General features: G+C 43.4%; 1 protein-coding gene across 2 annotated transcripts; it reads left to right on the plus strand.

Annotated features, from left to right (window-relative positions):
- The first annotated feature begins 1,249 nt into the window (after positions 1-1,249).
- Positions 1,250-21,874, plus strand: LOC133561612 (sialoadhesin-like). 2 transcript variants are annotated; one of them, XM_061915014.1, is made up of 10 exons: positions 1,250-1,348; positions 8,857-9,195; positions 11,052-11,282; positions 11,364-11,714; positions 14,670-14,894; positions 17,969-18,241; positions 18,306-18,677; positions 18,746-18,836; positions 20,526-20,583; positions 20,649-21,874. In XM_061915014.1, exons 1-10 carry the CDS (start codon positions 1,303-1,305, stop codon positions 20,697-20,699), a joined length of 2,037 nt encoding a protein of 678 aa, XP_061770998.1. In that variant the 5' UTR covers positions 1,250-1,302; the 3' UTR covers positions 20,700-21,874. The 2 variants fall into 2 exon arrangements, with proteins under 2 accessions (XP_061770998.1, XP_061771008.1); XM_061915024.1 differs by having other exon boundaries at positions 20,652-21,874.
- Positions 21,875-21,880: the final 6 nt, after the last annotated feature.

The raw sequence follows: 21,880 nt of genomic DNA on the forward strand, positions 1-21,880 counted from the left end.
ATATACATATATACATACATATATACCTGTACTGTATATACCTTTATATACATATATACATACATATATACCTGTACTGTATATACCTTTATATACATATATACATACATATATACCTATACTGTATATACCTTTATATACATATATACATACATATATACCTATACTGTATATACCTTTATATACATATATACATACATATATACCTGTACTGTATATACCTTTATATACATATATACATACATATATACCTATACTGCCTCACCTGCACTGGCTTCCTGTGCACTTAAGATGTGACTTTAAGGTTTTACTACTTACGTATAAAATACTACACGGTCTAGCTCCATCCTATCTTGCCGATTGTATTGTACCATATGTCCCGGCAAGAAATCTGCCTTCAAAGGATTCCGGCTTATTAGTGATTCCTAAAGCCCAAAAAAAGTCTGCGGGCTATAGAGCGTTTTCATTTCGGGCTCCAGTACTCTGGAATGCCCTCCCGGTAACAGTTCGAGATGCCACCTCAGTAGAAGCATTTAAGTCTCACCTTAAAACTCATTTGTATACTCTAGCCTTTAAATAGACTCCCTTTTTAGACCAGTTGATCTGCCGTTTCTTTTCTTTTTCTCCTATGTCCCACTCTCCCTTGTGGAGGGGGTCCGGTCCGATCCGGTGGCCATGTACTGCTCGCCTGTGTATCGGCTGCTGATCCGCCTCCGCTTGGGATGGTTTCCTGCTGGCTCCGCTGTGGACGGGACTCTCGCTGCTGTGTTGGATCCGCTTTGGACTGGACTCTCGCGACTGTGTTGGATCCATTATGGATTGAACTTTCACAGTATCATGTTAGACCCGCTCGACATCCATTGCTTTCCTCCTCTCCAAGGTTCTCATAGTCATCATTGTCACCGACGTCCCACTGGGTGTGAGTTTTTCCTTGCCCTTATGTGGGCCTACCGAGGATGTCGTAGTGGTTTGTGCAGCCCTTTGAGACACTAGTGATTTAGGGCTATATAAGTAAACATTGATTGATTGATTGATTGATCCTATGTCCCCTTCAAGAATCTGCCGAAAGCACAACTTTGTTGGCCTTGAAGTCTCGGTCATGTTTTTAAAATGGTGTTGAAGTTTTTAGAGAAACCTTCAAAGGAAGAAAAAAAAATGTGTATTTCATGACGTGGTTTTTAATCTTGAATGTCAATAAGATAAAGAAGGTGACTTCTTCCTCTCGATTTCTTTGAACGTCATGACCACTTCCTTCTTGCGACCTGTGGACGCACACATTTCTACTTCTTCACTTACTCCATTATGAGTCTGAAGACCGGGTTGGTGGTCCTCCTTCTCTGCATCCCAGGTACTAAACATCTACTTTTTATTATTGTGGTTAAATTCCTGAATGTGATTCATACATTTTTGCTTTTCTACATACCCCGTTTCCATATGAGTTGGGAAATTGTGTTTGATGTAAATATAAACAAAATACAATGATTTGCAAATCCTTTTCAACCCATATTCAGTTGAATATGCTACAAAGACAACATATTTGATGTTTAAACTCATAAACTTTATTTTTTTTGGCAAATAATAATTAACTTAGAATTTCATGGCTGCAACAGGTGCCAAAGTAGTTGGGAAAGGGCATGTTCACCACTGTGTTACATCACCTTTTCTTTGAACAACACTCAATAAACGTTTGGGAACTGAGGAAACTAATTGTTGAAGCTTTGAAAGTGGAATTCTTTCCCATTCTTGTTTTATGTAGAGCTTCAGTCGTTCAGCAGTCCGGGGTCTCCGCTGTCGTATTTTACGCTCCATAATCCGCCGCACATTTTCCATGGGAGACAGATCTGGAAAGTACCCGCACTCTTTTTTTTTTTTTCAAAGCCACGCTATTGTAACACGTGCTGAATGTGGCTTGGCATTGTCTTGCTGAAATAAGCAGGGGCGTCCATGAAAAAGATGGCAGCATATATTGTTCCAAAACCTGTATGTACCTTTCAGCATTAATGGTGCCTTTCACAGATGTGTAAGTTACCCATACCTTTGGCACTAATGCACCCCCGTACCGTCACAGATGCTGGCTTTTCAACTTTGCGTCGATAACAGTCTGGATGGTTCGCTTCCCCTTTGGTACTGATGACACAATGTTGAATATTTCCCCCAAAAATTTGAAATGTGGACTCGTCAGACCACAGAACACTTTTAGACTTTGTATAATAAATAATAAATAAATGGGTTGTACTTGTATAGCGCTTTTCTACCTTCAAGGTACTCAAAGCGCTTTGACACTACTTCCACATTTACCCATTCACACACACATTCACACACTGATGGAGGGAGCTGCCATGCAAGGCGCCAACCAGCACCCATCAGGAGCAAGGGTGAAGTGTCTTGCTCAGGACACAACGGACGTGACGAGGTTGGTTCTGGGTGGGATTTGAACCAGTCAATCCATCTTACATTATCTCGGGCCCAGAGAAGCCGGCGGTGTTTCTGGATGTTGTTGATAAATGGCTTTCGCTTTGCATAGCAGAGCTTTAACTTGCATTTACAGATGTAGCGACCAACTGTATTTAGTGACAGTGGTTTTCTGAAGTGTTCCTGAGCCCATGTGGTGATATCCTTTTCGAGATTGATGTCGGTTTTTGATACAGTGCCGTCTAAGGGATCGAAGGTCACGGTCATTCAATGTTGTTTTCCGGCCATGCCGCTTATGTGGAGTGATTTCTCCAGATTCTCTGAACCTTTTGATGATATTATGGACCTTAGATGTTGAAATCCCTAAATTTCTCACAATTGAACTTTGAGAAACGTTGTTCTTAAACTGTTTGACTATTTGCTCACGCAGTTGTGGACAAAGGGGTGTACCTCGCCCCATCCTTTCTTGTGAAAGACTGAGCATTTTTTGGGGGAAGCTGCTTTTTTACCCAATCATGGCACCCACCTGTTCCCAATTAGCCTGCACACCTGTGGGATGTTCCAAATAAGTGTTTGATGAGCATTCCTCAACTTTATCAGTATTTACTGCCACCTTTCCCAACTTCTTTGTCACGTGTTGCTGGCATCAAATTCTAAAGCTAATGATTATTAAAAAGAAAAATTTTTTTTATCAGTTTGAACATCAAACATGTTGTCTTTGTAGCATATTCAACTGAATATGGGTTGAAAATGATTTGCAAATCATTGTATTCTGTTTATATTTACATCTAACACAATTTCCCAACTCATATGGAAACGGGGTTTGTATGTTGGCTCTACGCAAGCATATTTGCATCGGTTATATCAGCTAAATGTGCAAATTTCAGTGAAACCTTTGTTGTATATTGCTGGTCTTGTCATCCCCAGAAAAGATCAAAGGTGAGGCCGGTGAGGAATTTGTTGAACAAAGCTTTATTTGGTCAAACTAGCCTTGGATTGAGGGTCCTGGTATCAGCATCTCCCCTTCTGCCCAAAAAAACCTCTCCTAAAGTATCTTTTACATGAAGACATTTCCTCTGTGTTGCCCGAGTCCTGGAACCATCGAGTCTGGACGAAGTCCAGTTGTTTGTACCCATGCGAGAACATATCAATCAATCATCAATCAATGTTTATTTATATAGCCCCAAATCACAAATGTCTCAAACGACGGCACAAATCATTACGACTACGACATCCTCGAAAGAACTCACAAAAGGGCAAGGAAAACTCACACCCAGTGGGACGCCAGTGACAATGCTGACTATCAGAAACCTTGGAGAGGACCTCAGAAGTGGGCAACCCCCCCCCCTCTAGGGGACCGAAAGCAATGGATGTCGAGCGGGTCTAACATGATACTGTGAAAGTTCAATCCATAGTGGCTCCAACACAGCCGCGAGAGTTCAGTTCAAAGCGGATCCAAGACAGCAGCGAGAGTCCCGTCCACAGGAAACCATCTCAAGCGGAGGTTGATCAGCAGCGTAGAAATGTCCCCAACCGATACACAGGCGAGCGGTCCATCCTGGGTCTCGACTCTGGACAGCCAGTATACTTCATCCATGGTCATCGGACCGGACCCACTCCACAAGGGAGGGGGGGACATAGGAGAAAAAAGAAAAGAAGCGGCAGATCAACTGGTCTAAAAAGGAGGTCTATTTAAAGGCTAGAGTATACAGATGAGTTTTAAGGTGAGACTTAAATGCTTCTACTGAGGTAGCATCTCGAACTGTTACCGGGAGGGCATTCCAGAGTACTGGAGCCCGAACGGAAAACGCTCTATAGCCCGCAGACTTTTTTTGGGCTGTAGGAATCACTAATAAGCCGGAGTCTTTTGAAGGCAGATTTCTTGCCGGGACATATGGTACAATACAATCGGCAAGATAGGATGGAGCTAGACCGTGTAGTATTTTATACATATGCGTTTGGACCTCGGACTCCTCACTGATTCTGTAGATGGTGTCAACTATCAGATGTTAATCATGTACTTTTCAACGGACTAATCACCTCCAGAGGTCTGGAACCTGGGTTGTATTGAAATCAGACCCAATCTAATAGAATATGTACGTCAGGGGTCAGCAACCTTTTTGAAACCAAGAGCTACTTCTTGGGTACTGATTCATGCCAAGGGCTACCAGTTTGATACACACTTAAATAAATTGCCAGATATAGCCAATTTGCTCAATTTACCTTTAATAAATAAATTTATTTATATATAAAAAATGGGTATGTTGTAAATTGTTTTACTTTTTACGGAAGTTTTTTTGTAGGGAATAAATTATGAAAAAAAACACTTAATTGAATGGTTTAAAAGAGGAGAAAACAGGAAAAAAATGAACATTCAATTTTGAAACATAGTTTATCTTCAATTTCTACTCTTTAAAATTTAAAATTCAACCGAAAAAAATGAAGAGAAAAACTAGCTAATTTGAATCTTTTTGAAAAAATTAAAAAAATAATTTATGGAACATCATTAGTCATTTTTCCCGCTTAAAATTAATTTTAAAATTTTGATGACATGTTTTCAATAAGTTAAAATCCAATTTGCATTTTGTTAGAATATATAACAAATTGGACCAAGCTATATTTCTAACAAAGACAAATCATTATTTCTTCTAGATTTTCCAGAACAAAAATTTTAAAATAAATTCAAAAGACTTTGAAAAAAGATTTAAATTTGATTCTACAGGTTTTTTTTTTAGATTTGCCAGAATATTTTTTGGGAATTTTAATCATAATAAGTTTGAAGAAATATTTTACAAATATTCTTCGTCGAAAAAACAGAAGCTAAAATGAAGAATTAAATTAAAATGAATTTATTATTCTTTACAATAAAAACCAAAAAATACTTGAACAATGATTTAAATTGTCAGGAAAGAAGAGGAAGTGTTTAAAAATCTTAAAATATTTTTTAAGGTTGTACTTTTTCTCTAAAATTGTCTTTCTGAAAGTAATAAGACGCAAAGTAAAAAAATAAATGAATTTATTTAAACAAGTGAAGACCAAGCCTTTAAAATATTTTCTTGTATTTTCAAATTCTATTTGAGTTTTGTCTCTCTTAGAATTAAAAATGTCGAGCAAAGCGAGTCCAGCTTGCTAGTAAATAAATACCATTTAAAAAAAATTGATGCAGCTCGCTGGTAAGTGCTGCTATTTGAGCTATTTTTAGAACAGGCCAGCGTTGGTGACTCATCTGGTCCTTACGGGCGACCTGGTTGGTGACCCCTGGTGTACGTGCTATAATTTCCAGATATAAATGACAAACGCTCAAGCTGATACATTCTGAAGTGGACTTTTCGATGTGGAAATTGAGTAATGTCCTTACACGCTGGTGTGACTTCCTGAGATAGCGGACGTCTTCTCATTGATTCCAATCAAGAGTTACGCAGCCAACAGGTGTGGAGGAAAGAAATAAAGATCTTCACATGACGCAAACAACACTTTTCTCCCCTCAAATGATGTATTTGTACCATGAAGTTGAAAAACTCAATCGGGTGTTACCATTTTGTGGTCAATTGTACGGAATATGTACTGAACTGTGCAATCTACTAATAAAAGTTTCAATCAATCAATCAATCAATTCCAAAAGAGTTCATTTTAGAAGACAGAAATGTCATTTCGAAAAATGAGAAGCACCCAAAACGCCAAAATGCGTACGTGACAGTACCTCACTGTCGTGCGGGTTCCATGGTCCACCAAGGAAGGGCATTGCTTGATCAGGTTTGACTCTTGTTTATTTTTTCAAACAAAGGAAGTCTTTTGCGCCGTCGTCGCTCCTCCGTCTCGCTCTTTAGTCGCCCGCGTCTTAGTCGTCGCCGTCTTCCTCTCCTCGCTTCCGCTCTTCAGCCGTTGCTGCAGGCTCTCCGACTCCTTCTGCCTCGTTCTCTCCTCCTTCTCCCCTTTTATAAATTGTTAGGAGATACATTATTTGTGTCCCGGTGTGCGATCCACGCACCTGATCTCGCCCGCCTCCTTGCCGCCATCTTGGGCTCCGTCGGACCGTCGGCTCCGCCTCTACTCAGTGTACCTGAACTTTCATTCAGTCATAGTACTCGTTTCATACTACTTCTTCCGGTGTGTAATGAAGTTACCGAAACAGTGTTTAATAAGTGTGATGAGTGAAGTACTTGATGAATATAATTGTTTCTAAGTTGTTACAAAAAATTTTGTGCTACATTGAGGGCCCGGCGAGAAGCTTTGAACCAACCAAGAGGAAAGCTTGTAAAACTCCACTGTGTAGGATGGGAAGCAACATAAAGGTGTTCTGTTTCTTTCATGTATTGTAATCAACAGAAAGATATTGTGTGACCCAAGAACTACAAAGCGGAGAGGAAGCAGGGCCCGACTTTTTAATTTTCCTGAAGGAATCAATAAAGTACTATCTATCTATCTATTACCTCCAGAAACCGCTTTTTTTTTAAAAAACTCGTTTACGAACCTCTTTTTGAACTCTTTAACAAACCTCTTCTTTGAACTGTTTTACGACCTTTTCTGTGAAGTGTTTTATGACTCCCGTCCCTTTGGAAGCAGCTGTCGCCGTGTGGTCAGGGAAGGTCCAAATGAAAGAAGGAGGCATACAATCTTCTGGGAAAGTCAATCAATCAATCAATCAATGTTTACTTACATAGCCCTAAATCACTAGTGTCTCAAAGGGCTGCACAAACCACTACGACATCCTCGGTAGGCCCACATAAGGGCAAGGAAAACTCACACCCAGTGGGACGTCGGTGACAATGATGACTATGAGAACCTTGGAGAGGAGGAAAGCAATGGATGTCGAGCGGGTCTAACATGATACCGTGAAAGTTCAATCCATAATGGATCCAACACAGTCGCGAGAGTCCAGTCCAAAGCGGATCCAACACAACAGCGAGAGTCCCGTTCACAGCGGAGCCAGCAGGAAACCATCCCAAGCGGAGGCGGATCAGCAGCGCAGAGATGCCCCCAGCCGATACACGGGCAAGCAGTACATGGCCACCGGATCGGACCGGACCCCCTCCACAAGGGAGAGTGGGACATAGGAGAAAAAGAAAAGAAACGGCAGATCAACTGGTCTAGAAAGGGAGTCTATTTAAAGGCTAGAGTATACAAATGAGTTTTAAGGTGAGAGTTAAATGCTTCTACTGTGTGACGACACTATACATGGGGGGCGGCCGTACGTGTCACCGGCCACGGGGAAGGCGGGTCAGGCGGGGTGTCGGTGCGGCGGGTGCGGTGGTGACCCTGGACATGCGTCGGGCCCTTCTTGCGGATCACCTCAGCTACGGCTCCCGGTGGGGCCCTCTCGGGAAACGGGGCCCCGGCCCCCGGCGAGGCGTCCTGCCGGGTGGCCTCGGCTGGCGCCTAGCAGCTGACTTAGAACTGGTGCGGACCAGGGGAATCCGACTGTTTAATTAAAACCAAGCATGGCGATGGCCCGCGACGGGTGTTGACTCGATGTGATTTCTGCCCAGTGCTCTGAATGTCAAACTGAAAAAATTCATTTAAGCGCGGGTAAACGGCGGGAGTAACTATGACTCTCTTAAGGTAGCCAAATGCCTCGTCATCTAATTAGTGACGCGCATGAATGGATGAATGAGATTCCCACTGTCCCTACCCACTATCTAGCGAAACCACAGCCAAGGGAACGGGCTTGGCAGAATCAGCGGCGAAAGAAGACCCTGTTGAGCTTGACTCTAGTCTGCAACTGTGAAGAGACATGAGTACAGTCCAGACCCCTCTCCTCAATTGAGCCAAATTGAATTCTGTCTCTGTTTGAAGAGTACAGTCCAGACCTCTCTCCTCAATCGAGCCAAATTGAATTCTGTCTCTGTTTGAAGAGTACAGTCCAGACCTCTCTCCTCAATTGAGCCAAATTGAATTCTGTCTGTTTGAAGAGTACAGTCCAGACCTCTCTCCTCAATCGAGCCAAATTGAATTCTGTCTCTGTTTGAAGAGTACAGTCCAGACCTCTCTCCTCAATTGAGCCAAATTAAATTCTGTCTGTTTGAAGAGTACAGTCCAGACCTCTCTCCTCAATCGAGCCAAATTGAATTCTGTCTCTGTTTGAAGAGTACAGTCCAGACCTCTCTCCCCAATTGAGCCAAATTGAATTCTGTCTCTGTTTGAAGAGTACAGTCCAGACCTCTCTCCTCAATTGAGCCAAATTGAATTCTGTCTGTTTGAAGAGTAGTCCAGACCTCTCTCCTCAATTGAGCCAAATTGAATTCTGTCTCTGTTTGAAGAGTACAGTCCAGACCTCTCTCCCCAATTGAGCCAAATTGAATTCTGTCTCTGTTTGAAGAGTACAGTCCAGACCTCTCTCCTCAATCGAGCCGAATTGAATTCTGTCTCTGTTTGATACTTTGCTTCTTGTCCTGTTTAATAGACGTCATCAGTGTTTGAACCTGACAGTGATGTTGTGTGTTCCAGGGCTGCTCCGTGCTGAGTGGGGGGGGACCTATACTGAGACGGAGATCTGCGCATTTAAAGGATCCACTGTAAAGCTTCAGTGCGACTTTAAGTTCCCACCCACAGAAGACGGCCGTGAGATCAAGGTCGTGGAAACATTTTGGTTCACCAAAGATCCGAATGAAAATCTGAGACTGGACCCTCAGTACTTTGGTGGTGTGCAGTCTGAGTGTCATGGCAACATCTGCAGTCTGACCATCGCAGACGTGAGACGGAGTGACGAGTACACGTTCAGATTCACAACTGACCATTCCAGAGGAGGGTACACCGTCACGCCTGGTGTCAAAGTGACCGTCACTGGTACTGCTTTCCATAAAAGCACATTTCCACTAAGCTCAATCCGGTTTGAAATCAGTACTGTCTGCTGTGAGTGGGCGGGGTCAGCCACAGTGACATCACAGAACTACAATGGAGGACTTCTTCATTTTGGTCTTCTTCACATTCTGGAAATGACCATTCGCTGTCCTCCAATCAGCACACTGCACTGTAGCTAACTCCGCCCATTTATCTGGGACGGTATAGCTCGGTTGGTAGAGTGAACGTTGTGTCCTTGGGCAAGAGACACTTTACCCACCTGCACCCAGTGCCACCCACACTGGTTTAAAAAAATGTAACTCAGATATTGGGTTTCACTATGTAAAGCGCTTTGAGTCACTAGAGAAAAGCGCTATATAAATATAATTCACTTCACTTTATCTGCCTTATTCTGTACTTGGCTTCTTGGTACCCTTTACAACAGGGGTCAGCAACCTTTTTGAAAGCAAGAGCTACTTCTTGGGTACTGATTAATGCAAAGGGCTACCAATTTCATACACACTTAAATAAATTGCCAGAAATAGCCAATTTGCTCAATTTAGCTTTAACTCTGTTATTATTAATAATTAATTATATTTGTCCATGTGTGTGTAAATGGGGCACTTTTTGTCTGTATTGCATATTTGTTGCCGCACCGGTGGCGGTTAAAGAACTTTTAATATATTTACCGATTATTTGGTCATCTTAATGATTTCTCACAATAAATATATATTTTTGATGACATGTTTTAAATAGGTTAAAATTCGACCTGCACTTTGTTAGAATATATAACAAATTGGACCAAGCTATATTTCCAACAAAGACAAATCATTATTTATTTTAGATTTTCCAGAACAAAAATTTTAAAAGAAATTCAGAATACTTTAAAATAAGATTTACATTTAATTTTACAGATTTTCCAGAATATTTTTTTTGAATTTTAATCATAAGTTTGAAGAAATATTTCACAAATATTCTTCGTCGAGAAAAACAGAAGCTAAAATGAAAAATAAAATGTATTTATTAGTCTTTACAATAAAAAAAATCAATTTACTTGAACATTGATTTAAATTCTCAGGAAAGAAGAGGAAGGAATTTAAAAGGTATATGTTTTTAAAATCCCTAAAATCATTTTTAAGGTCGTATTTGGGGCAGCATAGCTGGGTTGGTAGAGTGGCCGTGCCAGTAACTTGAGGGTTGCAGCTTCGATTCCCGCTTCCGCCATTCTAGTCACTGCGGTTGTGTCCTTGGGCTAGGCACTTTACCCACCTGCTCCCAGTGCCACCCACACTGGTTTTAAATGTACATTAGATATTGGGTTTCACTATGTAAAGCGCTTTGAGTCACTAGAGAAAAGCGCTATATAAATATACTTCACTTCCCTATTTTCTCTCTAAAATTGTCTTTCTGAAAGTTATAAGAAGCAAAGTAAAAAAAATAAATTAATTTATTTAAACAAGTGAAGACCAAGTCTTTAAGATATTTTCTTGGATTTTTCAAATTCTATTTGAGTTTTGTCTCTCTTAGAATTAAAAATGTCAAGCAAATCGAGACCAGCTTGCTAGTAAATAAATACAATTTAAAAAATAGATGCAGCTCACTGGTAAGTGCTGCTATTTGAGCTATTTTTAGAAAAGGCCAGCGGGCGACTCATCTGGTCCGTACGGGCGACCTGGTGCCCGCGGGCACCGCATTGGGTGACCCCCTTATGAGGACAAAAACTGAGCCCAACTGTACTGCCTTTGGTGGAAGTGGACTTGAAGACTTTTATTTGGAAATGACAGGAGCTAAATCTCGTTCTTATCTGTACAGTAAAGTTCAAATTTGAAAGACAATAAATTGCAGTTTTCCTTCCATTCCAGATCTGAAAGTACTAGTGTCCCTGTCCAGGTATGAAGATGGCAATCATTGGTATGATCTGAAGTGTGTCAGCAACACTTGCAGTCCTAGGTCTCCTTCCTCATACGTCTGGTATAAGAATGGAGAGGAAATCCCAAATGCAAAGTCTCAAGAGTACACAGTATGGTACAACTCCAAAAACAGTTACTCCTGTGCTGTGAGAGGACACGAGCAAGCTGTGTCTCCTCCAGAGTGTGAGTGGACTCTTCAGTCTTCTGCTGCACGTCACATGTAACTTTGTGCTGACTCAGCTCAATGCTTCTTCTGTCTTCCAGGTCTGGTGTACAGGTTGTGTAACATGGTGGTTTACCAAAAGAGACACATCTGTGCCATCCGAGGATCATCAGTGGACATTACCTGTGAATACTCGAGCTATGGAAAAACCCTGACGAAATCCTGGCTCCGTACAGATTCTAGTCACTGGTGGAATCCCTCCACGACTGAATATGTCCTGTCAGACCCTCGGTATGTAGGTGGTCTTGAATTACCTTCGGAGATTTCTGGGAAAAGCACACTGAGGTTCATCGATGTGAGCCAGAATGATTCTGCCGAGTACCGCTTCATATTCACCACTGACGGTTTTGAATGGAGGAGTATTTTACCTGGAAGCACCTTGACAGTAGCAGGTATGAACACACCTGACCAAACATGCCCAATAATACAACTATATTCCATCCATCCATCCATCTTCTTCCGCTTATCCGAGCCTAAGCAGGGAAACCCAGACTTCCCTCTCCCCAGCCACTTCGTCTAGCTCTTCCCGGGGGATCCCGAGGCGTTCCCAAGCCAACCGGGTGACATAGTCTTCCCAACGTGTCCTGGGTCTTCCCCGTGGCCTCCTAGCGGTTGTATGTGCCCTAAACACCGCCCTAGGGATGCGTTCGGGTGGCATCCTGACCAGATGCCCGAACCATCTCATCTGGCTCCTCTCCATGTGGAGGAGCAGCGGCTCTACTTTGAGTTCCTCCCGGATGACAGAGCTTCTCACCCTATCTCTAAGGGAGAGACCCGCCACACGGAGGAGGAAACTCATTCTGGCCGCTTGTAACCTTGATCTTACCCTTTCGGTCATGACCCAAAGCTCATGACCATAGGTGAGGATGGGAACGTAGATCGACCGGTAAATTGAGAGCTCAGCTCCTTCTTCTCCACAACGGATCGGTACAACGTCCGCATTACGGAAGACGCCGCACCGATCCGCCTGTCAATCTCACCATCCACTCTTCTTTCACTCGTGAACAAGACTCCTAGGTACTTGAACTCCTCCACTTGGGGCAGGGTTTCCTCCCCAACCCGGAGATGGCATTCCACCCTTTTCCAGGCGAGAACCATGGACTCGGACTTGGAGGTGCTGATTCTCATTCCGATCGCTTCACACTCGGCTGCGAACCGATCCAGTGAGAGCTGAAGATCCCGGCCAGATGAAGCCATCAGGACCACCTCATCTGGCTCCTCTCGATGTGAAGGAGCAGCGGCTTTACTTCGAGTTCCTCCCGGATGGCAGAGCTTCTCACCCTATCTCTAAGGGAGAGCCTCGCCCCCCGGCGGAGGAAACTCATTTCGGCCGCTTGTACCCTTGATCTTATCCTTTCGGTCATGACCCAAAGCTCATGACCATAGGTGAGGATGGGAACGTAGATCGACCGTTAAATTGAGAGCTTTTTTTGGACACTCAGTTCCTGTTTTTGCACTTCCTTGTTTGTTTTGTTACCATGCCTACCCATTAGTTTTCACCTGTCCTCATGTCACGCACCTGTCTCACAGTTTGCGCTCGCACACCTGTTTTCACTGATCATGTCAATGCTATTTAAGCCTGTCTGTTTCTGTTGTTCGTCCCGGCAACATCACCATCAATCCTCAACTTTAGCCCGGTCACCTGAGGGACGTTCCTAATAAGTGTTTGATGAGCATTCCTCAACCCTCTCAGTCCTTTTTGCCACTTGTGCCAGCTTTTGTTGAAACATGCTGCAGGCATCAAATTCTAAATGAGCTAATAATTGCAAAAAATAACAACGTTTACCAGTTCGAAGGTTAAATATCTTGTCTCTGCAGTCTATTCGATTGAATATAGGTGGAAAAGGATTTGCAAATCATTGTATTCTGTTTTTATTTGCCATTTACACAATGTGACAAGTTCACCGGTTTTGTACAAGGAATACATTAGATTAGATAATAAAGTATCTATATTACGTACAATGCTGTGCATGTCATGTCTGTGTGATCATGTTTTGGTTTTATTTGGACACTCAGTTCCTGTTTTTGCACGTCCTTGTTTGTTTTGTTACCATGACTACCCATTAGTTTTCACCTGTCCTCATGTCACGCACCTGTCTCACGTTTTGCACTCGCACACCTGTTTTCACTGATCATGTCGATGCTATTTAAGCCTGTCTGTTTCCGTTGTTCGTCCCGGCAACATCACCATCAATCCTCAACTTTAGCCCGGTCACCTGAGGGACGTTCCTAATAAGTGTTTGATGAGCATTCCTCAACTTTATCAGTCCTTTTTGCCACTTGTGCCAGCTTTTGTTGAAACATGCTGCAGGCATCAAATTCCACATAAGCTAATAATTGCAAATAATTGATCATGTTTTTTTTTTTTGGACACTCAGTTCCTGTTTTTGCACTTCCTTGTTTGTTTTGTTACCATGACTACCCATTAGTTTTCACCTGTCCTCATGTCGCGCACCTGTTTTCACTGATCATCTCAATGCTATTTAAGCCAGTCTGTTTCTGTTGTCTTTGGACAACAAAGACATGCACCTGGGGATAGGTTGATTGGCAACTCTAAATTGGCCCTAGTGTGTGAATGTGAGTGTGAATGTTGTCCGTCTATCTGTGTCGGCCCCGCGATAAGGTGTCGACTTGTCCAGGGCGTACCCCGCCTTCCGCCCGATTGTAGCTGAGATAGACGCCAGCGCCCCCCGCCACCCCAAAAGGGAATAAGCGGTAGAACATGGATGGATGGATGGATGTTTCACCATCAATCACCCCTCGATACCTCTACTCACCTCATGCCATGTTACCTCCACTCTGCTTCATGTCATGTTTCACAGTTCCATGCCAAGTAGTGAAGTGAAGTGAATTATATTTATATAGCGCTTTTCTCTAGTGACTCAAAGCGCTTGACATAGTGAAACCCAATATCTAAGTTACATTTAAACCAGTCGCACTGGGAGCAGGTGGGTAAAGTGTCTTGCCCAAGGACACAACGGCATTGACTAGGATGGCGGAAGCGGGACTCGAACCTGCAACCCTCAAGTTGCTGGCACGGCCGCTCTACCAACCGAGCTAAAACCGTAAGTTTTTGTTTATTGTTCATAGTTTCTGCCTTTGCGCAAGTCTTTGTTTTGATTAGTCAAGTTTGTTCTCCGCCATTGTGCGCGCCTTTTGTTTGCTTGTTTTTGTGGTTTTAGCGTCAAAATAAAAGATGTCTTTACCTTCCCGCCGTCTCTACTCCTGCAAACTGGACTTTGGACAGTGGTGTTCCAGATGAAGCAGTCATGTGTGTATGTTGTGTGACTTGCATCTCCAATCAATATTAATATGACATCTTTCATGTTTGCTCCTCTGGCCTCCAGCTGTGCAGGTGCAGGTGATGTCAGTCAGAGTTGAAGATTCTCACCTTGTTGCACAAATGTTGTGTCACACAAGCTGCCTTCCAGAAGCTCCTTTGTCTTTTGAGTGGCAGAAGAATGGAGAGGATATAAAGTCTGGAACCAAAGTAGAAGTCACCTTGTCACCTGGAGACTACATCACCTGTGCTGCAAAACAACATCAACATATCAGCGTCTCTTCTCGCCTGTGTGAGTACTTCTTTCGTCAGCTGATGATTACGTCGCACTTGTTGCTAGGCAGACTTCATAGGGCGCTGTGACGGACAAAAAAAGGTGAGAAAAAGGAGACATTGGGAAAGGGGGAAGGGTAAAAAAAAAATATCAGTCCAAGGCTGGACCCTCAGGAGGGGTCCAGACTGAGTCCGAGGAAAAAAACTCACATAGCATGGCACATATAAACATGGTACATGTGATCACACCAACTCACAACAGAAGGGGGCGGGGGGAGATGGGGACCTGGAGGCCGGCTGCCGTTATAAAGCGCTACTCAGCCATCCACAACCCCGGAGGAATTAAACAGTGGTGGAGGCATTGATTTGGGGAGGGGCGTGTGTGTGTGCGTGTATGCCCAATTGACTTGGGTGAGATCCATCCATTTTCTACCACTTATTCCCTTTTGGGGTCGCGGGGGGTGCTGGCGCCTATCTCAGCTACAATCGGGCGGAAGGCGGGGTACACCCTGGACAAGTCGCCACCTCATTGCAGGGCCAACACAGATGGACAGACAACATTCACACTCACATTCACACACTAGGGCCAATTTAGTGTTGCCAATCAACCTATCCCCAGGTGCATGTTTTTGGAAGTGGGAGGAAGCCGGAGTACCCGGAGGGAACCCACGCATTCACGGGGGAGAACATGCAAACTCCACACAGAAAGATCCCGAGCCTGGATTTGAACCCAGGACTGCAGGACCTTCGTATTGTGAGGCAGACGCACTAACCCCTCTGCCATATTTCAACATCTCACCCTAACTTGGGGGAGATGTTGGAATACTTTTGTGGATTGGGGCCGACCTCAAGATCGACACCAGGTGTTGTTGAAAAAAAGGAAGGTCAAAAGCGTCCATCTTTGAGGATTCCCCTCGGGGGAGTTCTTCAGAACAGCCTGTTCCTGATTGCATCAAGGCCATTCAAGGGAGTCAAATCGTTAAGATGTTTTTCTTCGAGCAGTCCAAACAATGACTTGCCTGCTCTGTGTCCGTGCTGGATCTCTCAAATTCAATTTAATTATTCCTTCTTAGCAAACTTCTCCGAGATAAGATCCATTTTGAGATTCAAATCAGAAATCGCTCCAGTCTGTGTTCCCACAGCCCGACCCAATCCTTCCATTGCGTTGAACAGCCGTTGGGCTCCTTGAGTGGCTGCCATCGTCTTCCGAATTTGACGATACACCAGAGCAGTGCCCAGCCCAATCAGCAGGTGCCCCGCGATCACAGCTCCAAATAGGTAGATGTCTTTCAGGTCCTCGATGGAAAGAACTGAGAGGCACATGGGTCTTCATTTCTCCCATGAATCTCTCACGTACCCCGCAGAAGTGGTTTCATTAGAGGAGTCCGAACCTCTTTTCCTTGTTGAAAAGACTGTGTCAATTGCGCTGAGAGTCCAGCTGATCATATTCATATTTGATGTTTAGATTAGACAGCGCAAATAAAGAAACTTCAGAAAAGTTCAGACAAAGACGAGGACACAGAAAGCAAGCAGGGACGGAGGGAGCGGAGAAAAATGCCACCAAGAGGCAAGACAGAAAGGATGGAACCATTGCTGCGGGGTGACAATTGAAATAAATGTACTTGATATGTCTCAATGGAGACAAGAATTTGTGATTTTGAAGTACTTACAACCCTGCTGACTGCGGACAGACGTTAGCTACTGATGAGGGCATTCCCATTTTTTCCGCCTCCCTTCTTCTCCCTGCTTGCTGTCTTTGTTTCGTCCTGTCTACACTTTTTTAAGCATCTTTCTTTGCGCTGATCTCCAAATCTAAACATCAGACATGGAAATGATCAGCTGGACTCTCGACTCAATTGACAAAATCTTTTCGACGAGGAAAAGATGTTCTGGTTAACCAGACTGCCCTGATGGAACCATTGCTGCGGGGTACGTGAGAGATTCCTGGGATAAATGGAGAACCATGTACCTCTCAGTTCTTTCCATCGAGGACGTGGATGACATCTACCTATTTGGAACCGTGATCACGGGGCAGCTGTTGATGGGGGTGGGCATTGCTCTGGTGTATCGTCAAACTCGTAAGACGATGGCAGCCACTCAAGGAGCCCAAAAGATGTTTGGAGCAATGGAAGGATTGGGATCACAGTCTGGGGCGATTTCTGAACTGAATCGCAAGATGGATCACTTCATGGAAAAGCTGGTTCAAAGGGAAAAATTGGATATGGAATAGAAAAGACAAGTCATTGTAATGTCTGTTCCCGGAAAAACAAAATCCGAATCTACAATTTGACTCCCTGGAATGGCCTTGATGCAACAACAGGAGCAGGCTGTTCCGAAAACATCCCCCACGAGGACTCCTCAATGATGGACGCTTTTGACCTCCCTCCATCCTCAACGACACCTGTAGTTGAACTTTTGCCTGCATGCAGAACCGCCCCAGGCCTATGAACACTACATCAACACACCCAAGACAATGGGCATATGCACACAAACATGCCTTCACCACCGCTTGATTCCCCTAGAGGTGATGGACGGCTGGCAGCGCTTTGTAGCAGCAGTCGACCTCCAGGGTCCCAACTCTCCCTCCTCTGTTGCGAGTTGTCGTGATTATATGTAACATGTTTATGTGTGCATGGCATGGAGGTTTTTTCTCACTCCAGAATAGGCCCCCTTAGGAGCCCAGTCTAGATTGTATTTTTTTACTAATCTTCTTCCCCAGCGTTTTACCTTTTTCCCATCTTTTACGGGGCGCCTTATGGCGACCCATCAGCGTTCTTGTTCTGTAACCCTGTACACGGTTTGCTTGTCTAATCTTGAACGGGTTTGTGCTGAAAACAGAGTTTTGTTGTACTTTTGCAATGACAATAAAGTCCTATCTATCTTTATATTTAGTTATTCAGACTAAACTTGTCCGTTCTCCCTAACATGCTCGTCTGCATGACACGACGTGAAGATGACGGGTGGGGGACTGGTACTTCTTAAAGGCAATACAGTACCGAATATGATTCATTTGTATCGCGGTACTATACTAATACCGGTATACCCTACAACACATATATATATATATATATATATTCTTGCTTCTTCCTTCAGATGTTCTGGAAAGACCCTCAGTGTCTCTGAAGGATACTTGTGACATTATGGAGGGTTGTCCACTGACACTGACCTGCAGCATGGACGTCCCAGCAACAGTTGATTACCGCTGGTACAAGAAGAAGAATGTGTCTTCAGATGATGAAGTCCTCAGTAAAGGTCGACAACTGGTCTTCAAGTCCATCAAGTCTTCAGACTCGGCAGAGTATTGGTGTACTGTGGAGAACCAGCTGGGAAAGAACGCATCAGAACCCGTCCTCATTGATGTCCAATGTGAGTACATCTACGTCTTCAAGACGTGTGGTGACACTGACGAGAACAATGTCCTGTTCCTCAGATCCTCCCAGGTCGTCCTCTTTGTCTATCCAGGAGGGACAATTCGGGACTCTGACCTGCAGTAGCGATGCTAACCCGGCCGCCAGCTACACCTGGTACAAGGACAGCATGTCTTCTCCTCTGGCATCAGGTCAGACGCTGGCCATCAAAGACATCAGTCCAGGTCAGACGCTGGCCATCAAAGACATCAGTCCAGGTCAGACGCTGACCATCAAAGACATCAGTCCAGGTCAGACGCTGACCATCAAAGACATCAGTCCAGGTCAGACGCTCGCCATCAGGAACGTCACAGAGCAGGGTGGCCATGATTACTACTGTGAGGCCAACAACAGCAGGGGGCGCCACATCATTGGTGTGCACGTGATCGTGACCGGTAAGACCCCCTCATGTCCAAAACACATCCGTATCTCCTGAAGACATCTACTGTATGTCCATGTGTAGGAATGTCCTGTAGAACGAGAAACATCATCAGGCTGTTCTGTTCTGCTGTTGTGTTCGTGGGCATCCTGATCATACTGACTCTGGAATTCAGGTAAAAAGTAGGACTGTCACAATGAACACATTATTGGAGATTAATCCATCATCATTAACCTTCCTCTTGTGTTAGCTTTCTGTTACCATCTCTTATGTTAACGGGTCGGTTTTGACCCATGTTTTAAATCAGCTGTAAAATACACTAAAAACAATTATCTATCATACAATTTGTTTCTCATCTCTTGGTTACCTTGTTAGGCTTCCTTATCCTTGAAAATATTGGTTTTAATATTTTGGGTTTGGGCCATTGGGCCTTTTTTTTTGTCAGTATACCCCTCGATTTCAATTTTTAAAAATGGTAAAATGAACCTCAAGAGAATCATATAAATTACAAAAGGTTATTGTGTTACCTAACTATTACTAAGGGGTATTAGAACCCATCCATCCATCCATTTTCTACCGCTTATTCCCTTTTGGGGTCGCGGGGGGCGCTGGCGCCTATCTCAGCTACAATCGGGCGGAAGGCGGGGTACACCCTGGACAAGTCGCCACCTCATGGCAGGGCCAACACAGATATACAGACAACATTCACACTCACATTCACACACTAGGGCCAATTTAGTGTTGCCAATCAACCTATCCCCAGGTGCATGTTTTTGGCGGTGGGAGGAAGCCGGAGTACCCGGAGGGAACCCACGCATTCACGGGGAGAACATGCAAACTCCACACAGAAAGATCCCAAGCCTAGATTTGAACCCAGGACTGCAGGAACTTCGTACTGTGAGGCAGACGCACTAACCCCTCTGCCACCGTGGAGCCCGGGTATTAGAACACATCTCTTAAATTTTTTTTTTAGCCTTTTTCTTGAAGGGTCGAAATTGACCCGTAACACCATAGATGTTACTATAGTTAAAATTCTTAAAAAATAAAAAATAAATAAATAAATAAATAAACAAAACACATTTATTTAAGAGAGGGGTATTAGAACACGTCTCTTAAATAAATGTGTTTTTTTTTTTTTTTCATTTTAAGAATTTTAACTATAGTAACATCTATGGTGTTACGGGTCAATTTCGACCCTTCAAGAAAAAGGTTAAAAAGTATTTTTTTCAGCAACAGAAATCCAACATTAAACAAACAACCAATCAAGCAAATGAAACCAAGAGAAATAGATTACTAGTTCCAAAACTAATAAAAAAAACAAAATCAGAGTGGCAAAAAGTGACACTTTTAGTGTCCGTCTTTTGTTTGTTTTTGTACAGGATAACAAGGTAAAATGAGAATCCACCAAAGCTCACATGATTGGGAGAGGAGCTGGCTGTCAGTGTGTTCAGTTTTGACTCTTATCATTGCTTTATCATCTTATTTTAATAACCGGGTCGAAACCGACCCTAACAACACCAAGGGCATAATTTCTACCAGAGCATTTTATTATTTTGTGAAAAAAATTAAAATGTTTTATTTTGTTGACAGAGAGGTTCCTGACGAAGTCAAAAAGCTTTGAAGCAAAAAAATAAATGTATGTGGTGTTTTTATGCATTTAAAAACTAAAACGGGTCGGTGCCGACCCTAACACAAGACGAAGGTTAATCTGATTGATCATTGTAACACAATTAACCCACAAGCAGAAATGTTATTTTGTAAAAAACGGATCATGTTTGTGTTAACATGAACATGATGCTAAAGGTGTTTACTGGTTTACTTTACTGGACAAACTCAGCAGCTCTTATTTATTTTCCAAACGCAGGACGACAACGTCTCCCTCATCCACCGCGGATCCAAATGAGCTCGTCCAGCCTGCAGAGGTGACATCTTGTTGGTTCTGGTGTCATGAATCCAGTCTCACTGTCATCATGTGTCATCTTGTCAGCAGCTGGACGATGGCGACTATGAGAACATTCATGAAGAAGACGCCCTGTGACGGCCATCGTTACAAAGTTGTTTTAAAATAGTCATATTTTCACTTCCCGTGTTGGAATGTCTAACACTGAGGGAAAAGAATAAAAGTACTTTACTTATGCACAGACTAAGGAACAGAGGATAACCCTCCGACCCGCCGAGCATGGCGTTATAATTGATAATATAATTGACATTTGTGGTCTTACAGAAATACATGAACCCACACATCGGAACGGCAATACATTTGATCTGGTTCTGGTTCGGGGTGTTGCCACTTTTAAAGTACTTCTGTGGCGGCGTCAGAGAAAGTTGTACATGTAAACCAACTGTTGAGTCCCAGTCCAGACAACGGTGAGTTCAAGGGCCGCTGAAATTAGTAGGACCAAACGGCGCTCGCCAATTACTCTCATCAGTGAAGCACGAACACAAACATATTAAAAAGTGGGCTTTCTAACAATTAGGAAGGTTTGTGTCTGCCATGTTTGTGATCATGTTTTGGTTATGTTCTGCTGGTTTTTGGACTGTTTTAGTTCCTGTTTGCGCACCCTGGTTTGTTTTAGTTTCCATGACAACTCATTGGTTTCACCTGACTCATTTGGACTCACACACCTGTTGTCAATCACAACATTATTATTTAAGCCTGTAGTTGCCAGGTAGTCGGCCTGGCGACACTGACATCATTCATGCTCTGCACTAATGATATACCCCTGCTACTCTGTTTTTGCGCTGTCTATGCCATAGATTCATGCTCTGTATTTTATGCCAAGTAAGTTTTGTTTTTTCATGTCCATAGTTTATGTTATAGTATTAGTTTTGTTTTGTGCCTCCGCTGTGAGCGCTTTTTGTTTATACTTTTTATTGTAGAAATGAAAAGATGTCATTACCTTCACGTGGTGTCCAGTCAAGTCGCTTTGCACCACGGGAAAACAAACCGCACCATAGTCCACGTCTTGACAGTGTCGTGTTTGTGCTCCTACAGAAACCGGATCACAACAAAAAACATATTTTTCACCCCATTTTTTTCCCATTTCAAAACATTTTTTTCGAAAAAGGCTCCATGGAGCCACCAGGGCGCCGCTCAAGAGCCGCATGTGGCTCTAGAGCCGCGGGTGGCTAACCCCCGCCTTAACGCCTCAGGCATGTTTTTAAAAGTGCGTTGAAGTTCTTAGAGGAACCTGCAAAGAAAATAACACAGAAAAGTGC

The sequence above is a fragment of the Nerophis ophidion genome, linkage group LG01, assembly GCF_033978795.1.
Source record: "Nerophis ophidion isolate RoL-2023_Sa linkage group LG01, RoL_Noph_v1.0, whole genome shotgun sequence".
Taxonomy (NCBI): Eukaryota; Metazoa; Chordata; class Actinopteri; order Syngnathiformes; family Syngnathidae; genus Nerophis; species Nerophis ophidion.